The 25,439-nt window shown below is 41.1% G+C and overlaps 1 protein-coding gene across 1 annotated transcript in view; it reads left to right on the plus strand.

Moving 5' to 3' along the window:
- The window catches only part of RYR3 (ryanodine receptor 3), a 566,751-nt gene that overhangs the window by 198,402 nt on the left and 342,910 nt on the right, over positions 1-25,439 (plus strand). The window contains exon 3 of the mRNA XM_050797588.1: positions 4,431-4,538. Coding sequence (XP_050653545.1) covers positions 4,431-4,538 — 108 coding nt within the window. The remainder of the gene's footprint in view (positions 1-4,430; positions 4,539-25,439) is intronic.

Raw genomic sequence — 25,439 nt, forward strand, 5'->3', positions numbered from 1 at the left:
ACTAAATCACACAATCCTGTAAGACAGGGATTTTGCCTTATTCTTACGCAAATAAGAACTTCAAAAATACATTAGTGAACATATAAGTGAGTTAGTGGGTTTTGATTTCGTTGCTCTTTGTTGGATATGCTTGACATTTATTAAGTATTTATTGTATACATCAGATCCTATTTTAAGCTCTTTAAATATAAAACCTTAGTTTATTCTAAGAAGTAGGTACTATTATATCTCCATTATACAGATAAGGAAACAAAGGTATGTATAACAGAAACTAAGTTACCTGCATAAGGTCATTCAGTTAGTGAATAGTCGATCAGAGACTTGACTTCAGGTAGTCCTACACTAGAGTGTTCACTTCACCAGTATCTCCTATAGTGCCTTCAGAGCCATTGACACACCTACAAGGTGTATCACTGAGGCATGACTGTGTAGGAACCAGTCGGATTAACAGAAGTGAAAGGGGCTCATGACACTGGGAGAAGAAAGAAGTGTTGAATAACAGGCAGGAGACTTGAAGAGTCATTGCAGTCTGTCTACAGCCACAGCCATAATCAGCAACACACTCCTGGATGATAGTATTGAAGGACAGTCTGTTCAAGAAGACTTGAGTTGGGTGCTTACTATTCTATGTATTTGGGATACCAACAGTAGAATAAGGCACAGATTCTTTCAGAGGACCCACAGTGTAGTGAAACAGACAAACCTCAGTGCATCAAGAACTATATAAGCCAAAACAGACTGCGGTTAACAGTACAATGGAGAGGTGACCATCTTCCTTTGTGTAATTAACTCCCCACCTCATTTCCCTGAGGGCTTGGCTTGTGTTTGCTAGTACAGTGCAAAGGGCCTGTTGTGGATTGCCAGATAGTGAAATGCTAAATGACTACAAAACAGGGGCAGCAGATTCCTACTAGCCAGGATTCAATAACCCCCAGAAAAATATGCTATTATGTAGATTTATGGAGCATGGAGGATATATAAACCTTGCCTCCTCCTATTTTCCACATAGTGAGGCTAAGTGAATCCTAGTTCCCGGCTTATTCAGGGCCCTGGCATCTCAAGGTTTCCTGTAGGACATTTGGAAATGTAGTGCTTCTCTAGGCTCAGGACAGGTCTTGGGGAGAGTGATGAGGAGCTATTTCAGAACAGATGTCAACAGAGCCCTTCTCTCCGTGCTGAGAATCATCAAACACTTGCCCCATGCCTGTCAGGTAGAGTGACTGAGGCACAGGTTCCACAGCACAGACACAATGAGCTGGTCTCCTAGGGGACTCTCACGGCTGCAAACAAATTAGCTTTGATGGACCAGTGGCCTTTGCTTATTCTTCAGGAGGGGGGGCGTGGGAGTTCAGGCCAGTTTGGAGTTTAATTAAGGATGGCAGCTGGCATAGGTCAGATGGCTCTGTGCTCCATTCATGTCACAAGTTTTTAGTTGTTTTGTTTTTCTCCAGACATTCCAGTTGCTCTGTTCCCTCCCTTACCACTGCCCACACGTTGTTCTGTGTGCTATTGGAGTGGCATGCTCTTATTCCCAAGTACAGAGAGTCCAGGCAGGGACCACACTCCAGAGGTACAGAAACTAAGCTGCCGGGAAACTTTGTAAGCCAGTGGCAGGTACAGTGCTCCCATTCGAGAGGCTTCCTCTTCATGCACGCCGTTGTCCTGTTTAAACATACCCATTCAAACCAGTAATGAAATTGTGACCACCTGGGACTTTCAATACCCGGATTGAAAGGACAGCTATAATGATAGCATGGCTAGTGTCCCTATTATCTATTAGTGCTTCTCCTTCAAAATGGTTGATGGCAGAGACAAGGAGAGCTCCTGTCTCCTGTCTGAACAAACCAGACACAGGAAGGAAGCCAAGCTGATTTAGAATGACATGATGTCGTGTAAGGGCAGAGTCTCTAGCATTTGGAGCTATGAAGGTTTCTGTCTTCAAGAGAATAGACTGAATAGGTTTATTGTAAAAATGGGCATGAATGTTGTGACCATTTAACTAATTTGCCAAAAAACCAACCATAACTGTAGACATTCTTCCATGGGAAATCTCCAAATCATTCATTCTAATGAATTGGAAGAGGAGGAAACAAGCAAACTATGGCTTTTATGCTTCCTATTCTAGGAACATGAAATTCAGGTAGGCAGAGTGATAGAAAAATCTCTCTCAAATCTCCTGAGATAGCATCACCTTTTGGAAGGCGAAGTTGGACAGTATATGTTTATGGTAGAAGGTCTTAAGGAAATGCTTTATCATATAATTGTATGCTACTTGTAATAATGCTGTGTGTACTGTACAAACATTTCCTGGACATGAAGCTCTGCCCTGCATCACCCGCCGCCTACTTGCTCAAGTCCCATACAAATGAGTTAATTACCTGCTTTGGGAACGGACTTTGAAAACAAAGTGAACAACATAAAATAAAGGCGGTAGTCCTCCTCTGTTACAATCTCTTCTTAGTTAATTGTTTTAATAAAAAGGATTGGGCAAATTCCCGTATTGCCAGAATTCCAAGACTAGGTTTTTAGGATTTCTCAGCATAGAGACTTTGAGTAGAAAAGTATTTAAGTAGAAAAGTACTCACTCAAGGCCGGGTGCGGTGGCTCACGCCTGTAATCCCAGCACTTTGGGAGGCCGAGGCGGGTGGATCACGAGGTCAGGAGATCGAGATCATCCTGGCTAACATGATGAAACCCCATCTCTACTAAAAAATACAAAAAATTAACTGGGCGTTGGTAGCGGGCACCTGTAGTTCCAGCTACTCAGGAGGCTGAGGCAGGAAAATGGAGTGAACCCGGGAGGCGGAGCTTGCAGTGAGCTGAGATCCCGCCACTGCACTCCAGCCTGGGTGACGGAGCCAGACTCTGTCTCAGAAAAAAAAAAAAAAAAAAAAACTCACTCAAATCCTTCATTGAAAACTACTTGAAAATGTACGTTACCCAGAGCCAGCAACTTTTGGAATAGGATTATCCATTCCTGGCTCACAACTTTAATAAAGAAAAATTGTAGGTAGGTCCAGCAGGCTGATTATCTTATTTTTGAGAATAATACAGTTGGGAGAGGAGGAAAAATAAACAAACACTCGGAAATTAAAGGGAAGTTAAAGATGGTCAATTCCATTATTTTTATTTTAAAACTAAATGCTGAAGTTAGAGAGGTTGTCGGAGCCTTAGCAGCAGACTTGGTTTAGCTTTTAAAGTGGAGCTCCATGGAAACAGCTTTACCTGTTTCGAAGTGTTAGGCATGGCTGTCGGTGACTTCTGGCCCTCATTCCTCATTCCTGTTCTCACGGTATTGATATTCTGCCAATATCATGTAGGAAACACAGGATTGGTACACAGGTGATCACAAGCTGTATTCTCAAGGAAAATGGTGTGTCATTGAAATGGGATTGTAAACTCCAGAAAGGCCGTGATTTAGCTTTGTATTTCTTTGTATCTTTTCCAATATCAAGCCCTGCATAAATGAAATACTTGAATATTTGCTGATCTAAAATGCTCTCACAGTGAAGAAAAATTTTAATATTTTTATTAGTGGCAGGAACAGTGTAGGGTTAAGTGCATGGACTTTGGAGACAGACTGTCCGGATTTGTATCTGACTCAGCCAAATGTAACACTTGGGCAGGCGACCTAAACTCACTGTGCCTTCGTTTCCTTGGCGAGAAACTGGAATATTAATAGTCCCTATCTTATAAGGTGGTTGTGAAGATTAAATGAGTTAACATATGCAAAGCCCTTAAAACAGTACCTGGCATAAAGTACTCAATAAAGATTAGCTACTGTTAGTATGCAAAGAAGGCTATCTTTAACGGTTAAGAAATGTCCCGGAATAGGCATGAATGTCATGATGTTAACTGGTCACTGTTAACTGATTCTAATAAATTGGAATTATAGGGATCATCATTTCTTAAAGTTCTGGACATTTCTTTGATTATGCTGTATTTATATACCTCTTAACCTCCTCCATGGCCTCTTTTTATACTATATCCAGGTTTTCTTAACAAATCAATGGATTCTCCATTAGGGTCCCTACTGTCTAGAGCCACATTATGGTCTGTCCACTGCCCTTTTCCAGATTATTGTGGAGGAGATCCCAGTGGCTTTCTTTCTCTGGTCTCACCCAGACATGGCTGTAGATAGATCAGCCTTCCCTTCCTCTCCTTTCTTTGGCAAGGCTACGTCTGTGTTCTTCCATATGTACCTTCCCTCAAGTTGATCCTGACATGTTGGAAACTATTCCCTTGATATATGGGGCTTTTCTTATTCTTTAGAAACCAGCTTAAAACCCATCTTGAATAGGAGAAAGCCACCTTTTTGCATTCCTATTCACCCATCCAACTGTCATTTTGATTCATAGGCTCTTTGCCCTTGGGATGTTGTTGCGTGACTGATATGAGTAGGTATCCTCATTCTGATTTTATTTCCACAGTACATTCCTCCAGATCTCTGCGTCTGCAATTTTGTGCTGGAACAGTCCCTATCTGTCAGAGCCCTGCAGGAAATGCTTGCCAACACAGGTGAAAATGGCGGCGAAGGGGTGAGTACCTGAATTGTGTCCTGGGTTGGGATTGGGATGCACCACATCCCCAAAATACATTCTACATTTCATCCAACTTTGAACTGAAAAATTTAGGACTGTTCAGATGATTCATATGGAGATAGTAAATCTTTCTCCCGGAGTTTAGTTGTTATTCAGCAACCCGACTTCTGCTTCCTTTGAGTTAATAAGCTTCCACCAGAAAATAGACCACCGCTAATGCTACCTGAGCAAGGCATAGGACGCTGAGCCTACTCCCCTCTCTTACCCCAGAATTCACCAGCGAATGTGGAGAGACTGAGAGGGTCTTGAGATTGAGGGTGCCTGTGAGCTAGTTTCTTTGTCCTTGGAGAAATCTCACTGGGGAGTTAGGACTGCTCCAATGGAGCACAACCAAGTTCGAACATGATTTCCTGCAGAATTCTGAGTCTTTGACAGGTGTCTAGAACTTGATGGTTTCACTGATGATGAGCAAGTACAGAATTGTCTTGAGTTTCCATTGTCAGTAAAATGATCCTTGTAACTAAGAGACAAGCTCCATATTGCCCATGTCAGAAGGCTTTTGGGCAAGACTTTGCCCAGATATTTCAAAATAATTTTTGACTCTTCCCTTTCCTAATGACTCACATTCGTTTTTATATATTTATCATCAAACACTTTAATTGTACTGCCTGAATATCTCAAATTCAACCATTTCTCTCCACTACCCTTACTCCCCCATACTCCATTAGATGACTATCCTCTACCTTTCGGTTACTGCAACAGCCTATTAATTGCTTTGATTGCTTCTATATTTACCCCCCCTCCCATTTTTCCACTCAGCAGTTCTTCCAAAACGCAAATACAATTATTACAGTTGCCTGTTTTAAAATCCTTTGTCTTCCCATTATTTTGAGATAAATTCCAAATTCCTAAACGTGGCATAGAGCCCTTTAGGAGTTGGTGAGCCCTGTTCACCTTTCCTGCCCCATCTACATCCCACCAAGTACTCAGTGTCCCAGTGACATTGAATTCCTCTGTCTGCCTCAAATATGCCGGTTCTCTTTTGCCTCTGATCCTCCATATCAGCTATTCCCTCCACATGGAACAGCTTTCCTCCTCCTCTCTCACTTCCCTTATGTAATCCCTATGTATCCTTCAAGGAACCAGTTTAGTTATTAGATCAGTTGAGAAGCCTCTGCAGACCCCACAAGTCTGTTGCTGGGACAACATTAGGTACTTTTTCTATCATAGCTCTTACCACTCTGTACTGTCATTGCAAGTCTTTTTTTCTTCTCACTGGAGAGTACACTGTCTGTGGGTAGAAACTGTTCGCAGTTACCTAGTAGCACAGTTTGTTCTTACCTGAAGTCGTGCATAATACGGACATGTCTCATTTGTAGTAGAAGAGACAATTGACTGTAGGATCAAGAGAATCGATGTTTACATTTCGGTCATCCTCCAGCCCTTAATTAGATGTACCCAAGGGTACATCTAATCTCTTGGGGCCACAGTGTTCTGTGAGTTAGATCTCTAAGACCCTTAATACCAAATATTTGTGTTTTTTCACTCTCTTGATTTATAACAGTATGCTGTAGGAAGACAACTGAGAATAGTTTGCTTTGTGCCTTAGATCATTAACACAGGTGAGATTTTTGTTCATTTAATGTTTGCCTCAGTCTGGGTTCACTTCCCCGTTCCTTGCATTGACCTCAGCATCTTATATCTTCCACATACCCTCAAACACTTCCAGTTTAGGGAGACTTTTTTTTTTAATTGATCACTCTTTTTCCAAGATGCATCATATACAGAAAGCTTTGATGAGGGAGACCTAGCTGATTTTAAATATCACCACTTTTTCAGTGTCAAAAAAGATCTGCTACACCCAACCTACTCTATGGTCCCAGGTTAGAAATTAAGGAGACAAAGAGATACTCTGTTAATTGGGGAATTATTTCTTGGCTATTCTCTTATGCTGTTTTGTTTTAAAAGTATATTTCAAAGGACTTCTTTTTCTTTATCATTTAGCTTGAGTGGTTCAGAGTCCTATAGATGAGAAAGTAAATTCAAAAGTTCTGGTTCTTCTTTGTTGCAAAGAACTTAAGTCTTAACTTGGTTTGTCTTAAGAGGAATAAGTAATCATTCATGTTCCAAATAGAATGGTAGGACTTACTTTAATAAAACTGAGCTCTTCATTTTAGAATATATGAATAAGACCTACCTTAATTACCAGGCATGTTATAGCAGAAGTTTGTTTAATATAATTACATATTTCAGGAGCCATTTATAAGTTACAACATTTAGAAACTAATACATTGAATCTTATTTGAATAATCTACTCTTCTTTAAAAACTCCACGTTCAAAATAAATGATCCATGACATTTTTGTTAATATCTATAGAATCATCATCATCGTCATGATGTTGAGTCAGACTCTGAAATTTTCCATATTGCCTTTTGTTCTATTTTTGCCCAAGATAAGAGAGACCTAATAGTTATTTCCCATCTCGACACATTTATCACTATTATTATAAGGAGTAGTATTCACTGGAGATCTCAGAGAAAAGGGATGTGAGAAGAGAGATGGAACACAGATGGGAAGGTACAGTTTTCAAGTCATATTATTTTACTATGCATTGATGACTCCATAGAATAGTTACCTGAACAGCAGCTTCGGGTACTAGAACCCTCTTGGAACTTTCTCACAATTCCATCTGGGCTCTCAGTCTTTCATATGAAAAACACGAGTTTTGTATCATCTCTTGAGTCTGATTATTTTGCTTTTCTGAAGTAATTACTGTGCACATTTACTATCGGTACTTTATTTGATTTTAGAAGATAATATTCAGCAGGGAAGAAAAAGGAAAAATAAGGAAGTGAGTTAACATGACAGAGCAGAATGATTCTCTGGAGAGCCTGGGGATGTTTGAGTGGGATGAAGCCTTCTTTGCATGCCATTCCATTTTGTTTGGAAATAGCCATTTTCTGCTCTTAAATAGATATTGCTTTCACTAATGATCATGACTGCCACCAAATGGGAGGCTTTGAAGAGTATAATTTTTCCTTCTAGTCAAAAATTGGTCCTGGTGTACTGTGTCTGTTCACTGCTGTGTAGCAACTGGACATTTTTAAAAATGACTTCAGCTGTTTTTTTACTCACGTGTCGAGTGTACAGAAGTCTTTTTGCAAGGATTTACAATTCTGCAGCAATTTCTCTTGCTAACAAAGAAAACAAAAGTGCCCTAATTTAACAGCAAAGAGGTTTCTTTATTGTTTAAATATCCTTAGCTGCAGCCAGTAGTACATGGGAGCCAGCTTTATATTGAGAAGGAGAATCAGTGATGAGGAGGACCTGGAGCAGAGAACATTTTGTGCCTCTCAGAGTCTGCCCTATCTCACCTCCTCCTTGGATCACTTTACCTCTGATCTAATCCGATGTAATTTTATTCTGGGGAAAATTACCAAGGGATAGATGCTTGGCACTGTGGCCAATTTTATGGCTACAGTTTGAAGTAAAATTCCTGCAATCAAATATTATTTTCACATTTTCAATTGATTTAGACCTATAGTGTCACCAACCTTGGGCCGGACACGGAGCCGAAAGAGATGTCCCCATCTCCCTCTAAGCCCTCAATCTCCGTCATCCTATAGAAATGACTTTAAAGTGAGAGCAAACAGTATTTGTGATGAAAAAAATGCTCAGTCTTCAGTGTCAGGCAGATGTGTTTTTCAGTCCAGCCTATATTGGACCAGATGTCCTCTGGGGCAGGTTATTTCTCCTTTCTGTACCTTAATTTCCACATCTTCAAGATGCAGTCTATCTCATAGAACTGGGTGAGAATTAAATGAGATCACTGCCTACAAGTGCCTGTGAGTTTGAAAAGAAAAGTATTTTTTCCTCTCTTCATCCCTGGTCCACATCCTCCTGTTATATGGATCCTTCAGGAACATTCAAACTGCCTCAAAGGAAGGAGAGTCCTGTGCTACACAACTAGGTGCATGTTAAACTTAACTCCAAATGGGTTCTGACATGAACTGGCATAATGCTTCTAGAAATGAAAGGCCTTGGTTAACACAATTACCAGCTGCACTCCTTCCGATAAGGGCTCCGGTTTTCTCTAAAAGTTGACTTCATCAATGTCAGGTCTTTACAACTACAAAGAGAGATGAAATATAAATATAAAATGAATTATATAAATGATATATATAAATATCAATATTAAACTAATTGTATAGTTGCCACGTGAACGTGACACTTTATCCATGTCCAGAACACATAAGATTATGCCTGACTTTGGATGCTAAAATATCTGGTATGCTGATACACAAGCAGCCTTTTAACCTTGATGGGGCCAGGCGCGGTGGCTCAAGCCTGTAATCCCAGCACTTTGGGAGGCTAAGGTGGGCAGATCACGAGGTCAGGAGATCGAGACCATCCTGGCGAACACAGTGAAACCCCATCTCTACTAAAAATAGAAAAAAATTAGCCAGGCGTGGTGGCGGGCACCTGTAGTCCCAGCTACTCGGGAGGCTGAGGCAGGAGAATGGCCTGAACCTGCGAGGCAGAGCTTGCAGTGAGCTGAGATCATGCCACCGTACTCCAGCCTGTGCAACAGAGCAAGGCTCCATCTCAAAAAAAAAAAAAAAAAAAAAAAAAAAAAAAAAAAAAAAAACCTTGATTGGGAAATGTGACCTGGAAAGATATTATTTCTGCAAGAACCTTTATAACAGATGTCCTCACTGAGAAGTTCTTCATTTCCCTGTATTGTGTGATTTGATAGTCCCGTTACTCTGAAAGGAGATTTTGGCTACTTTGATTTATCCTTGTCTTTACAGTAGAAAATACCACACACAGCATGGTTGCTAGTGAAATGGTGTGGCACATTTGTCATATGTTACTGCTTCCTGAGGATGACATGCCTGTGACTGCTAGAGGCTGTCTCCTGGTATCATGTGACCTTGGAAATGGCCAGTGAAGCGTAAACATGTTATGCTATATTCATATAAAGGTCCTTACAGTGCATGTCATGAGATATATGAGATATTTACCTTGCAACCAAGTTCAGGACATTCATTCATCTCATAAAGTCACAGAAAATTTAGTGACAGGTGGCAACATCATTAAAAAAGAATCAGCTAACAGTGCGTCTGCCCTGACACTGCTAGGTGATAAATACAACAAACACTGATGAAGGGAATTATTAGAAACCCCTTGTTTAACGTCTGAATTGTTGTTGTGCCGAGATTTCGACATGTTGCTGCAAACTCATCTGGAATGAAGAGGCCTAATAGGATCCTTACTTCTTGCTTCCTGGGTTCCTGTGTAACCGCCAACATTTTTATATCATAGAAGAAAAGGGGAGCCACCATCATTCAGATTTAGCATTTCACTCTGAGGTTTTTATCTTCCCTTTATAACTGTTAGAAAAAAATTAGTAATATAATTTATTTTGTATGTATGTGAGGAGGAAACATGACTGACGGAGGAACTGTGTCCATAACTCTAGACCTCATCCCTGTTTACGTTTTAATATTACAGTTTTAAAAATACATACTTTAATGAGTCAAATCTAACAAGCATTGATTACACTTCAGGAGAGTTCATAAGATTTCCTTTAGAGACAAAGTACTAAGTCACTCATGCTTATATTGTGATTTAAGTCCGAGGTCTTGCCTGTAGAAGTGTCAAGTCCCTACGGTCACAATAACCACACTAAGTGTCAAAAGCCTGAATTTCCTTTGTACTCATTGGTTAAATAAGCCTCTGCCTCAAGCTGTCCACGAACGTCCTTGGTGCCCTCACTCAGGACCTCCCCACCCCAGCGCCGATGCCTTTCAGGCTGCTAACCTTGGGGACACTCCCCCTCCCTACACCTAATTGGTGAGAGCAGGATATCACATCATTAAATTTTTAACTTGCTTGGCTTGACTCTGCTTTTTCTTTGGAGAGGGAGAAAAATAACATTCTGGTTTCAGATGCTGGTCTTTCCTTTTTTTAATCTATGGCTGTCCATCCACACCTGCTACAAAAATAATGTTTTTATACTCGCAAAATAAAACGACTTGGCAGAATTGCTCTCACGTGCGAAAGCTTGTTGAAACCTACTCTTTAAAAGCTGCCCTGTGTTAGAGTTCATTTTACAGATGTACTCATGGCAGGCGGCCTGTTTCGGTGACAAAGCTGGGAGTTTGGAGGTTTAGATTTGGTCTTAACACTGCCACCAACTGGAAATTTAACTTGCAAGTAAATCTCTTACCAACTGGGCTTTAAGTTCCCCACCTCTATATGACATCACTTAGATGCAAAGTCCTTTCCCAGGTCTGTAATGGTTGCAATGCACCAAGTTAAAATGGAACAGTGTCATCACGTCACTTCCTCTGGTGTGTCGTATGGGCTGTAGCCCATCGCTGAGGAGCTGTGGAAATGTTCACCTTTTTGTATTAACCATTACTTTTGAGACCTTGGCTCCCATTTATTTAGGTAGAATGAATAAATGTGTTTTTCTCTTTTTTCTTTGCTGTGGACAAGGAGAATTTTACAAAATCCATCCGGGACAGCAACCCTAAAGCACTAAGCATTGACTACATACTTTTAATTTTTTTTTTTTTTGAGACAAGGTTCTCCTGTAAATTTTCTTGTGGAATTATAGGAGACATATTGTGTATGTTTGACAGGTTTTCTTTCCTCAAAGAGCTAGGAATTATTTTGACAAATTAAATATTATTATAAATGAGAGGCCTCCGAACTAAAGTTTCGATGTGTTTTTTTTCACAGACCAAATTGTCATTAAACATATGTACATCCTCTTCCCCCTTTCCTTTCCCCTCCTTACTATTCTTTCTCATGTTATGCTATGATTTTAGGATTTTATGCTGATATAATGGATTTTAATGTTTCCTTCATAAGCTGATATTTATGAAGGTATGTGTAAATAACCCACATTTCATTTTTGGACTGGCCTTTTGATGACGTGGTTTTTAGTTAAAATATGCCATCTGGAAGACCTTACTTCATGGTAAGAAAGCACCTTTCTTGGTCTAAGCAAAATCTGAGTGATTGATTAATTGATGGCAATTTTAAGATAAATTCCAAATTGCCTGATACAGGTATTGACCATTTTCCTTGGGTGGATTTTCTTATGTAAATGTAGTTATAAAAAAGTGATACAGCTGACTTAGGTGACAGCACATTGCTTGCTTATAGTTTGTTAATGACATCAGCACTGTACTAGAAAAAACAGGAAAAACAAACTTTTACATTTAACGCTCTTGCAAACCTCTAAGATAACAAAATATTTACCAGGTAGGAAATCCACCCTCTTTATTCTGTTTTTGTTTGTTTGTTTGTTTGTTTTTTAACTCTGTAGTAAGCATCAGTAGACTCCTCAAATAACTTGAAAGCTTTCGGCAAAACCTGTGCATGCTAAAATATCCATTTACTGTTTTGTTTTTGATTTTGCTAGCTCAGTGATCTCTCGGAATGGGTATGTTATTCACTCCTTCAATATACATGTACTTTGCATGGACAACTGACTCAAGCTGTATTTGTCATGAACTGGGCCTTTCACTTGTGAGTGTTCAGGGCAGTTTCCATTCTTTGTGTCTGTGCAATTAAAAAAAAAAAAAAAGAAACCACTAGTGCACCTCACCCTTCAGTGTTGTGAAATTAGAGGTGGCTGCACACTTAGAAATTTGTCGCCAGGCAGTTTGTTTTCCCACTGCTCTCCAATTAGAATGACTTGCCTGTGGACTCATTTTCTTTTTTTCTTCAAAACATTCCAAGTTTTTTTTAAAGCCTCTCTTGTTTGCTCTGAATATGGTCTAGACGGCCTGTGATCATAGGTTTCAGTCTGGTGAGATGACACAAGTGTGCAGCTTTGCCTTCATCTCAGCTTCTCGACGCTTCAGACCTCTTCCAGTGCTATTATGCAACTCCAGCTCTGCTATTCCATAAGGCTGGAATTCATGATAAAAATGGAAAAAGCTAGTTTGATGTTTTCTTTCTCCTGCCGTATCTCCAAGGTGAACCAGCAGAAGAATTAAATGTGAACTTCAACAATTAAGAATAACCGTTCAGGTTAACTAGCTTTTTACATTTCTTCATATGCTGAGTAGAAGCCTTTTCAAGTGAAAGAACCCACAGAATGAATTTTTAAAGCTCCAGACTCTCTCAAATCCCCCCATTTATTGAATATAGTGCTTCAGCTTTACTGTGACTGTCTTTGGTGAAATTGGGCATACTGTGAAGTCGGCACCTCGTGTTTAAGATCAATATATGCCTGTCTGATCTTGGCGGTGTTTTTGCAAATGTGTTAACATTTAGCTTTGCTAATGTTACACAAACTGGAATTCTGTTCATCCTTGCTGTGGACATTGAAATGCTCTGTTGAAATAACCTTGACATAATGGTATCTGTCATCTAGAAAGCCTGAGCTGCTTCTCCGTGGCTGGACTAAAGATATTTGTTGTTGGTGGTGGTGGTTTTTATATTTTAATTGCAAAAAAATTTAAATATCTTCATTAAAGTTTCTTAGAGGCATGAGGATGGATTGGGGGTGTCTCAGCTTTCTCCAGGACACAGTCTGTAGGTAAATAGTTTATTATTCAGGGAGATGTTTTGATAAGAGATTTTGCTGAGAGTTTTTAGAGAAATAACTGTTTCATGGTGGGGCAGGAGTAGAGATGGGTTGTAAAAACGAATTTCAGCTGCATTTCTGGGAACGTGTTTTAATTCTTAATTGTACAATGTTTGAATTTTTGGGAAATCTTTTAAGAAACCTGCTTACCTTTTGAAAATAAAGCACATTTGCAATTTTTTAAATCCTAGGAGAATAGAAACTCTTCAGTTTACTTATTAGACTTTTCCTTTGATCATGTACTTCACTTTTTAATAGATACCTGAGTTCAAATTATATATTTGTAGGGAGAATTGAATGAACTAGAACAAACTCCAATTTATTTCCATTTCATAAAAGTTTAATAAGAGCACCAATCTGGATATTCTGTTAAAGAAAAGTTAACTTGGTGCTAGAGAAACCCTGATCTCAGCTGGCATTTTCATCCTTACTTGAGTAAAAACACTCCAGTCCTATGATTGCCACTATCTGGTGTTAGAATGGAAGGAGCTAAAATGATGACGTGGAATCGGTGGAAAGAAAGTGGGAATAAGATCAAATGTATTTAGGCGAAGCATGGTGTAAAAATCGCTTCCGCTCTGCAGAGGGTTGAAATGGTTCCCCACAAAGTAAGAGGAAAGCTGAAGGCAAAGTGCTTGTGCTTCCACCTTGAGTTTCCTCCTGTGGGTACTGCACGTACTTGGGCTTGTAGTGAGGTGGGAGAGGGGAAAGTGCTGAGCCGTGTTTCTGAGTTCCATGATGTTGTTCTGGTGTGAGGGAGGAAAAGTGCTGGACTAGGCAGGTGGGGTGGACATTCTGGCCTTGGTATTCCCACTGTCTGGTCCTTGCTGTCCCACCTGCAAAACATGGACTCTGAACTAAATGAGTGGCTCCTAAACATCTATCCCAGGATCAATGTCTACCCATGATGAAGGATTCCTAAGTCATCAGGAAAACGGGAAAAACTGTTTTCTAGTACCCTTCCTGTATTGATGATCAGTTTCATTCCTGTGGTTGGAATCGTACTGGTTCTTGAACTCGTTCACTTGTAAGGCTTGTTCTTGCCTACAGCTCATGCATTCCGTGTACCAAGTAGTTTTGCCCAAATACCAGATAGGTGTTTTGGTTAAAAAAAAAAAAAAAAAAAAAAAAAAAGCCTTAAAAAAATGTTCTTAGTGAAACCTGGATAGTCAGTTCCCTTGTTGGTTGCGATTATTCACCTCTTTCTTTGTGGATAACTGCCTCTGTGAAGAAAGAGGAAAGGCACTTGATTTTAGAGTTTTTAGGCACCAGTTACCCCTCCTTTTGCTTTTGTTCTCGAGAGAGAAACATGCATTGGCACCAGCACTGGTAAGAATCACCTGGTGCCATCCTATTAAGGATGTGCAGCTGGAGGCTTGGTGCTCCACACCCCATTTCTCTGCTGCTCATCTGCCTTGAAAGGTGGAGGGTAGTAGCGGGAGAAGTGGGATGTTCCAGAAGAATGAACCGAGAGCTGACCCAGTGTAAATGAGGCCCACACCACAGAGGTTTCTTCTAAGGAACAGCCTTTGCGCGCTTGCTTTTAAAGGCCCTTCTCTCTGCTGACTCCCCTGAGTCCTGCTCTCTGCGTGGGGCCAGAGGTGGCAGTTATTCATGGTGGAACCATTCCTTAAAATACTCATTTTCATGTCTTTGATGAGCTGTTTGAAAGGTAAGTTGAATGCATTACTTTTTTTTTTTTCTTTATATCTTCATAGTTTAGTTTCTAAAGTTATGACTTGGTTTTAGGAATTTTCAGAATTACTGCTAGGGTATACACATCTCCAGTTAATTTAAACAGTTTTTTAATTGATACATAATGGGCCTAGTTTCAGAATACGTGTGATAATTTAATACATTCATGTAATTTATAAAGACCAAATCAGTGAAAATCTCCAGAATTTATGTTTTTGGTGGGTACAAATAACTGAGTTGTAATTACTGAGGCATCGTTAGTGGATGAAATAGAGCTATGGAGCTGATTCTGTACAACCTCACCTCCACAATGATACTGTCTAAACCATAGAAGCCACAATTAATTATCTGACCTCAGGCAGCTGACCCAAGTCACCAGGAGAATGAGCAACTGCTGTTCCCAGGCAACCACTTGGACGGTGCAGGGCAGGTGAAGCAATAGGGATACGCAAATCCGTGCTTTATCAGCTACGCAGATTTCACTGAAAGTCAGTGGGAGAAACCGTAGGTTTGTCTGCAGCTTTCCCAAACTCTCAATAATAGAGTCTCAATCTGTTGTATACGGAACTCCAATTCCTCTTCTCATAACTTCAGTCTTTCCTATGGCACAAATCCCTTCTGAACTTCCTACTATGTCTTTCCCCAAGTGGGGCTCCCTAGGCCTCTGCTAACACTATTTATTGCATTTGCAATTTCTTGTGAGATTTTATTAAAATGAGCTGTTCCCAGGGTAACCAGGAATGGTAAGTTCACTGGACTGAACCCCTGGTCCAAACAGATCCAATTCAAACTGGTTTAGTGTTTCACCTTAGGTGTTTTGCTTGCAGGAATGTAAAACATTCTTCAGTTCTGCCAGTCTCTTTCCCAATTTGTCTGTCTATACAAATTCATCAATGTGCACTTTTTACTAAATATATTAACTTCATTTTAATGCTATTAACAAAACTTAGTATTTTTTGTTTGTGTGCATAATAGGTATCACTTCGCACTTCCTCACATTTACACTAGTCTTTCCAAACATATATCCCTGTATAAAAGGAATTTCTAGGGTGTCTATTTTGGACTTCACTTCTTTTTCCCACGTGGTACACCTTGTTACTAAGATGAAATTCTAACAGGAAAAAAAAAAGCCTTTATTACTATGATTTTTTGTATTAAACTATATTTAAAAATTGGTTGCTTCGATCCCTTTTTCTGAAGAGTAATGTCCTAGTTGCTGTATCTTACAAAATATGCCAAAATAATCAAGAGGTTTCTGTATTCCAACTACTTCCATGTTTTATTCAGTAAAGTCTACTTTAATTTATCCTCAGGTTCTAGCATGAAATAGAGGCATGCCCACTCCCAAATGATCCTGGTATTAACATATGTATGTATCCCTCTAAACCAAAAGACTCATATCTGTAAGATCTGCTTTTTTTTTTTTTTTTTTTTTTCTCCTCCTGAGATGGCATCTTACTCTGTCACCCAGGCTGGTGTGCAGTGGTGCAATCTCTGCTCACTGCAACCTCTGCCTCCTGTATTCAGGTGATTTTCCTGCCTCAGCCTCCTGAGTACCTGGGATTACAGGTGTATCCACCACCACACCCGGCTAATTTTTGTATTTTTAGTAGAGACAGGGTTTCACCATGTTGGCCAAGCTGGTCTTGAACTCCTGACCTCAACTGATCCACCTACCCCGGCCTTCCAAAGTTCTGGGATCACAGGCGTGTGCCACTGTTCCCGACCTATAAGATCTATTTTAAATGCACTCACTTGATCTAGGAAAAGAGTCTCAGGCCAAATCCAGTTTCTTCTTACAAATCTCAGTGGGCTTCAGAGAAAGGGGGATGCTGAGTCAGACAATATGCTGTCCCTAATGTTCCCAAACCTCCCTGGAGCTGGGTCGTGCTGGCTCAGACCATCCAGTTTGTAACCCGTGAGACCTTGCACAGCGTTCTCTCCCAGATGGAGCTTCTGCAGTTTTTCAGATTGGCTTAAAAAAAAAAAAAAAGGAACCAATAAAGAACAACCTGGGTTACCATGTTAACAGAACTGATGGCAAGAGCCAAACACATTACCCAGTGTTCTTCTACCTTTTATTATTTTTTTATTACTATTTTTGAGATGGAGTCTCACTCTATTGCCCAGGCTGCTGGTATGCAATGGCACAGTCTTGGCCCACTACAACCTCCTACTCTTGGCTTCAAGCGATTCTCCTGCCTCAGCCTTCCAGCTAGCTGGGATTACAGGCATGTGCCACCACATCTGGCTAATTTTTGTATTTTTAGTAGAGACGGGATTTCACCGTGTTGGCTAGGCTGGTCATGAACTCCTGACCTCGTGATCCACCCACCTCAGCCTCCCAGAGTGCTGGGATTACAGGCGTGAGCCACCGTGCCCAGCCTCTTCTACCTTTTAAATAACCTTTCTAATTATGTCTTTATAATCCAGTGATTGAAAAATAAACTTCAATATGGGACTATTATAATTTGAACTAAGAATTCACTGCTGTAACGCTACATTGGAAACTCACTGTAATGTAACGTAAATGTACATTACAATGACCATTTCACACAATGTGTCACCAATTCCTGTTTTAGTATCATCTTAACTTCACATCTCTTTTAAAATACCCAACGTGTTCCAAAATACAGTTGTCATTTTCTCTCGGATACTGAGATCCTCCTTGCTTGGTCCAAGGGAATACATGTTAACCTTTGCAGCATCATGGCTGGTATCTTTGAGCAAACCACTGCTTTCTTGCAGCAACAAGGTGGCCCAGTCTCATCTTAATTTTTCTACCCCAGGACATGACATTGTACAACTCTTTAATATCCCTGGTTCTGTTTCATAGCGAATATTAAAGATCAAACTCTGGCTCTAGGGATATATATTTGTTACCCCCACTGTGACCCATCACAAGCTAAGCCAATTGGCCTGAGATTGGAGGAGGTATTAGTATGATACCAGCAGAGAGGTTAAATCACATTCATGACAGCATGATTTAATAATAGAGTGAGACTTTATTATTTTTATGAGGAACATGAATTGAAAGTTCACCATGGTTACTCCAATATACTTCTAGCCTCCTTTTTATTTCCTGCCTTACTTAAATATAAAAACTTTTTGAAATAACTTTTAGCTTCGGGGGTACATGTGTAGGTTTGTTATATAGGTAAACTTGTATCATAGGGATTTGTTGTACAGATTTCATCACCTAGGTACTAAGCCTAGTACCCAATAGTTATTTTTTCTAATCCTTTTCTTCCTCCTACCCTCAATCCTCAAGTAGGCCCCAGTATCTGTTGTTTCACCTCTTTGTGTCCATGTGTTCTTATCATTTAGCTCCTGCTTATAAGTGATAACGTGGTATTTGGTTTTCTGTTCCTACATTAGTTTGCTGAGGATGATGGCTTCCAGCTCCATCTATGTTCCTGCAAAGGACACCTTCTCATTCTTTTTTATGGCTGTGTCATATTCCATGGTGTATATGTACCACATTTTCTTTATCCAGTCTACCATGGATGGGCATTTAGGTTGATTCCATGTCTTTGCTATTGTAAGTAGTACTGCGGTAAGCATATGCATGCATGTGTCTTTACAGTAGAACAATTCATATTCTTTTGAGTATATACCCAGTAATGGGATTGCTGGGTCGAATGGTAGTTCTCTTTTTAGCTCTTTGAGGAATCACCACACTGCTTTCCACAATGGTTGAACTAATTTACACTCCCACCTACAGTGTATAAGCGTTCCCTTTTCTCCACAACCTCACCAACACCTATTTTTTGACTTTTAATAATAATAGTAGCCATTCTGACTGGTGTGAGGTGGTGTCTCATAGTGGTTTTTATTTGTATTTCTCTAGTGGTCAGTGATGTTGAGATTTTTTTCACATGCTTGTTGGTCACATGTATGTCTTTTTTTGAAAAGTGTTCCTGTCCTTTGCCCGCTTTTTAATGGAGTTGTTTTTTTTTTTTTTTTCTTGTAAATATGCTTAAGTTCCTTATAGATGCTGGATATTAGACCTTTGTTAGAAGCATAGTTTGCAAAACTTTTCTCCCATTCTGTAGGTTGTCTGTTTACTCTGTTGATAGTTTATTTTGCTGTGCAGAAGGTCTTAAGTTTTATTACATTCCATTTATCAATTTTTACTTTTGTTCCAATTGCTTTTGGCATATTTTTTCGTGAAATCTTTGCTCATTCCTGTGTCCAGAATGGTATTGCCCAGGTTGTCTTCCAGAGTTTTCATAGTTTTGGGTTTTACATTTGAGTCTTTAATGCATCTTGAGTTGATTTTCATATATGGGGTAAGGAAGGGATCCAGTTCCAATTTTCTGCTATGACTAGCAAGTTATCCCAGCACCAGTGTATTGACTAGGGAGTCCTTTCCCCATTGCTTGTTTTTGTCGGCTTTGTCAAATATCAGATGGTTGTAAGTATGTGGCCTTATTTCTGAGCTCCATAAGAGCTTTTTTTTCCCCACCTTGAGGTAACAGAGTTCCCATGGCCCATAGCTATATTGTACTATGCTGTCCTTTCTCCATTATTAACATGGCACTTAGGGAACACCTACTGTATGTCCTTTCCATCCTCTGGATTCATGGCACAATTTTCTAGGATTTCTAAATCATCTTTTGGTTCTTCAAGCTGTGTAAACAGCTGAGGATGTATATTGATGACTGGACAATGATATGGTTTCCAGGGATTTATATAACCTGCCTTGGCTCAAGTCAGTCAGTTAATCTGTCTGTTTCTCTGGCACTTCCTCTCACTGTTGGCCATCACAAACTTCTTATCTTAGATAACATGTTTCCTTCTTCAGGCTTCTGAAGACCATTCCCAGTCAGCAGTGGTCTCTCTCAGTGGAAAGCAGAAATCAGCAGCAATGTTCATTTCAGTACCTAGCTGTCACATTACATTAATGGTAACCACTAACCTTGCTGCCAGTGGATTGAATTATTATTATTTTTTTCATTGGAAGAGGCAAACAACACAACTGATATTAATTTTATTAATTTTGTGGAGTCTTTTTTTTTTTTCAATTTGTGAACCATACTTGGTGTTGTGGAGCTGGCCGCTCCTCCTCCTCTCACAGGAGCTCTGCGGGTGCTACTTTTAATATGCCTTCTTTCTTTGCTGCGAAGCCTGCCACAGTGTCTTGCAGCTCACGGGAAGTCAGGTTTTACTGTCAGCCCCGGTAGGTTATCCTCCCATTGTCAGTGTGATAAATTTGCTCCCCGCACAATGGGAGAAAATAGATCAGATGGTGCTCGCTCCGTCCGGGTCCCAGCTTCCATGCATAGATCAGCAAAGGAGCTTTTTTATTTAACTATTATTTTTCCAGTTGACAGAAGAGCTCGTGGATGAGAAGAATGCTTGGACCTAAGCCAGCCTCTGAAAGGTGGGCTTTGGAAAGCAGCCATGCGAAAAGCACTGTCCAAGTGTTAGACAACTCAAAACAACTCTGAGACACACTAGTCCTGCAGATACAGAGAGAAGTGTAGAATGCTGTACTAAGAATGCACAATGAATGCTGAGGCATACCCCTAAGGGCTGGGGGTCTGCAAAGCACAGAAACCAGAGTGAGAACATAAGATCAGAGGTGACTAATTCCAGAGGAAAGTGACCAAGTAGTAAGGGAAGCAGTACTGCGGGTCCCTTTCCCCAGCCTGCTTTGTGCTTTGCCATTAACTGCATCTCTTCCCAGGCCCTGCAGCGTCCACACCGGTGGGGAGGGAGTTCTACAAGGCATGGGAGGCAGTTAAGGAAGTGTCCAGCTGACTTTTGATGTGGTGAAGACAGGTGGATCTGGGGTTGACCATGGTGAGCCTGAAACCCTTTTTCTGAGAAGCTTATCTAGAGTCTTCACCACATGTAGATTTTGTAGTAGAGATTTGTGTCTTTCTATCTATCGTATATATAGAAGCAGAGTGTTGAGAGAAGCAGAGAGAGTCAAACATAAGTCTTAAAGTTAGCAAAAGCAATCAATCATGTTTGTTCTTTGCGTCTTTGGGGTTCTGGAGAAATATTAAAAGGAAAGTCAGTCACTGGTCCAAAAGGATGATTCTGAGAACAGAGAAGTGCTTGCTGACTGCATGCATCATACATGAAGGGTCCTGTGTGGCTAAGTCCCAGAGGGGTGACTGTCAAGCCTGACTGTGCATTTGAATTACCTGGGAGCTCAGACTTCACCGTGAGCCCACCAAATTGGAATCTTATGAAAATGACCCAGCTTTTATGTTGTTTATTTTTTTCTTCTTTGGTATTTATTTTTAAATCTCCACTAGTTATTCCAGTCTATAGCTGGGATTAAGGGCCACTTTTCTAAAATGAAATCATGAGAGGTTCAGAAGAATGATGTCACTGCCTTCAGAACAGCACCTGGTCCGTGGACAGGTACTGAGTATTAGGAGCATCCGTTCTGTCTGCCCCCAGGTCCACATACACAGGACCCCAGAGAATCGGCCTCTTCACCCAAGGCCGCTTTGTATACTTTGAGAATAAAGCAAGCTCGCTGTTGGTTTTGCTTGGGAATATAAACTTGCCCCCATGCTCATTATGTGGATATAGAGAAAGCAGGATGAATCAATCTCCATCTAGCAAAATCATAGTTGAGACCAGTACAACAAAGATAGAGAGATTTAAAAAAATAAAGGTTGGTTGTTACAGGACATCCAAGGGGAAAAAAAAACCCCATGTAAGTTGAAGGAGTGCAGGAAAGGGAGAGCAGGATCAGATAACAAAATAGAATCCAGTTGACTTTCTGCTTTATAGCTTGTGTAGGTAAAGGTGTTACACACAGTAGTAGTCAGCAGCGTTTTATGATAAAAAAACTTACTCCTATTTTGTTATCTATAAATCCTCAGGATGAACAGTGAGATTTTTATAGAGAAACAGTAGATTAGAAACAGTGTTCAAATTTTCATGTCAAGGTAATCGGACCTTTTGAATGTTAGACTCTTTGTTGGAAATACTCATTATACTACATTTGGTGAATGGAAATAATTGGGCAGAGCTCTTAGTATTGACCCTTTGTGGTCACTGGTCCACCGTTTCATCTGAAGCCTGAGGAGGAGGAGGAGTATGGGTGGTTCAAATAGAAACCAGAGCAGTGACTGGAAAACAAATTTGGCTGACAGATTCCTTTTATGCAAAGAATGAACTTGGCAACATCAGATTCTTAATCTATTAGCTACAGGAGAAGGTGGGGGGAATAATTTGGAGAAAAAAATAATAGCCTCACCTCTTTCCAAAGCATACTTGTCATCAATCTAAATGTCATTAATACCCTGACAAATATCTGGCGATTTGCTCTTTTAAAAGACACCATAATAAGAAACATGTGTTAGGGCTGCCATTTTGGCTCTCTGTTCGCTCCATGACATCTGTGTTCAAAGAAAAGCACAGATGTATCCAGGATGACCCTGCCCAATTTGGAGGCATCCCAGTGACCACCTTTTCCCCCTCAATGGAAAATGCTCATCCGTCTGTTTGAGAAGCAGTGTTTGAAAAGTATCCAGACTAGTGGGAAAGTCATTTAATTTGCTCCTCAACCATTGTGGATTGGCACAAAAGGGCAGGAAAATGGTAGCAGAAATCTACATCAATTCTCATAGGGCAAAAGCTCTTAGTTTTAAAGTCTTGGAAGACAGGAGGTTCCCCAGTTGTCTTCAGTTGCACATTTGGAGTTTAAGTCTGCACCACCCAGGGGATCTTCCTACAGCTTTAGGTGCCCACAGGAAAGAATCAGCTCTAGGTCACCATAGCACGTCCTTTGCAGTCTCCAACCCATCTGAGCCATCTCGCAGATTATACCTATTCCATGTGCCAAACTTGTGCGAAGCAGAATCTAAGTAGGTGTTTTCCTGGAAGAGACTACTGGGGTACAGGTTCTTGCTGCAAATGATGCCTGTGACTGAGCATTTACAGCTCAAATTGGGCTCTGGCCTTTCCTCCTTTTGTTCTGAAATCCTTCCATGTGGCTGTGAAACTAATGACATGAACAAAAAGGAGACTGCACAACCTTCTCATCCAGGAAGAATAATTCTAGGCACTTCCAAGAGAGAGGGTTAGCCAGATTCAGTAAATTATAAACCATGAGAATGGTAAATTTGACATGCAGTGGTGGACAGGGGGGATGGATTGTTTGATATTGCCTCTGTTTTCCTTGCTTAGTGACAAAGTTTATGTATTTAATAAATCAAAGGAGTGCCTGTCTGTGCACTGCTTTTCAAGCATTCTTCTCTTTTGTCCTGTGATATGAGGAGATAGGAAGAAGGCAGTACTGTGGGTGTCGAAGGTGGGGCTCCCTGGAGTCAAGGTCACTCTACAAGAGCACAGCAGCAGACAGAGTGACTGCCATAGGTCCTTCTGCCACCAGATGCAGCCGACTTTCTTTTCTGGGGTGAGGGCTGTCCTATTGTGCATTGCAGCCTTTGACATTTGGTCCTGTCTTTTTAGTAAGGCAACTGCTAGCTGACCAAGTAAGACTGCCATGATCACTGAATTTGGGGGTAGTAGTGCTATCAGATTCTGTGCCTTCCACCTGTTTTCTGAACTTCATTAAGATTCTATTTCACGGCCAGGTGCAGTAGCTCATGACTGTAATCCCAGCACTTTGGGAGGCCGGGGTGGGCAGATCACGTGAGGTCATGAGTTCGAGACCAGCCCGGCCAATATGGCAAAACCCCATCTCTACTAAAATAAAAAAAAAAAAATTAACCGGGTGTGGTGGCGTGAGCCTGTATTCCTAGCTACCCACGAGGCTGAAGCAGGAGAATCGCTGGAACCCAGGGGACAGAGGCTGCAGTGAGCCGGGATTGTGCCACTGCACTCCAGCCTGGGCAACAGAGCAAGACTCCATCTCAAAAAAATAAAAACCAATTCTGTTTCACAGTTTCAGTTTTCACTGTTCTCTCAAGATGCTCATGAAAGATGCCAGGGATGTTGCCGCCTTTCGAGCATGTTTATGTGAAGGACCTGTTCTGCTCTGGCTGAGTTGGTCCAGGCCCACTTGGAAGATTTCTTAGTAGGGGAAAAACCTCTTCACAGAGTGTCCTGAAGTCAGTGGCTCAGGCACCTCTGACTTTCGGCTTTAGATTCATATGAATCACACCATTATGAGTTGAAAATCAAGGTGTCAAGAGAATGACACCTTACACTGTCTAGTGTTTTATACTCCAAGGTTGAGAGCCACAGGAGGTAGGTAGAATCTTTGTTTGGGTCAGGAGAAGGAGGGTTTGGCAGTTAGCCAGTTGAGGATTGAAGTGTCTCATCCAAAAAAGGTGGCGAAGAAACAAGTGTCCCACACTGGGCTCTTCCGGGTTTCACACCAGTTTCAGGGAGTTAAGATGCCCACGTGTACTTAGCGAGCTCCTGTTGTCTCATTCTCTGGCTGTGACTCCTCATCACAAGCCATACTCATCTGTGCACGTGCCCCTCCCACCCCTGGGCTATACTGTCTAATTCCTAGTCTACTACCACAAAATCCTTCATTAACTATTAATATCATCAAAGAAGAAAATAAAGTCCCTGTTACCAGATGTTTACAGTTCAAGGCCTGTTTGGAAAATGCCCCATCAGTTCCTTTGGTGTCATTTGAGCCGGAGAGGTGTTGTCTAGCCCTATTGAGAGGTGAAACCAGGTGGGCTTCTGGGTCCAGTGGGGACTTGGAGAACTTTTGTGTCTAGCTAAAGGATTGTAAACGCACCAATCAGTGCTCTGTATCTAGCTAAAGGATTGTAAACGCACCAATCAGCACTCTGTAAATGCACCAATCAGCATGCAGTAAAATGGACCAATCAGCAGGATGTGGGCAGGGACAAATAAGGGAGTAAAAGCGGACCGACCCAGCCAGCAGGGAGCCAGCAACAGCCAACCACTGGGGTGGCGTTCCATGCAGTGGAAGCTTTGTTCTTTGGCTTTTCACAATACCTCTTGCTGCTGCTGACTTTGAATCTGCACTACCCTTATGAGCTGCAATGCTCACCGGGAGGGTCTGGGGCTTCATTCCTGAAGTGAGCAAGACCACGAACCCACCGGAAGGAGTAAACTCCGGACACCCACCCTTAAGAGCTTTAATACCGCGAAGTCCGCAGCTTCATTCTTGCAGTCAGCAAGACCAAGAACCCACCAGAAGGAACCAATTACAGACACACTATCTGTCCACCCCTCCTGGAAGAGCAGTTTGCTTGAGTAGGATCTTTTGGGTTTGACGAGAAGGGAGTGATCCACTAGCCTGTAGTGGTAGGACAGGGTAGACCTAGAATCTCACAGCTGAGTGAGGTAGCCTTGAGAAACAGGGAATGCACCAAGTCCCCAGAAATAAGAATGGGGTCTAAAGTGAAGAGTCCACAAGGGGCAGTTAGAGGAGCCAATGGCTTTGGGACCTAAACTGCAATGCATCCGTGCAGCAGGAGATGTTTACTATGGAGTCTGGAGCTGAGCCTGAGGGAGCTATGGGGAGAGGCTCAGGTATCTTCAATAAAGACCGCCTCTCTAGCGTTTCCATGTAACACCAAGGGTAAAGAAAGACTGTGGAGTTAGTGTCTTAAAAGCAGTGATGCTAGATATGTGCCCCATCTGCCTTTCAGGTAGGTAAAGTCGT

The sequence above is a fragment of the Macaca thibetana genome, chromosome 7 (assembly GCF_024542745.1).
Source record: "Macaca thibetana thibetana isolate TM-01 chromosome 7, ASM2454274v1, whole genome shotgun sequence".
Classification (NCBI taxonomy): Eukaryota; Metazoa; Chordata; class Mammalia; order Primates; family Cercopithecidae; genus Macaca; species Macaca thibetana.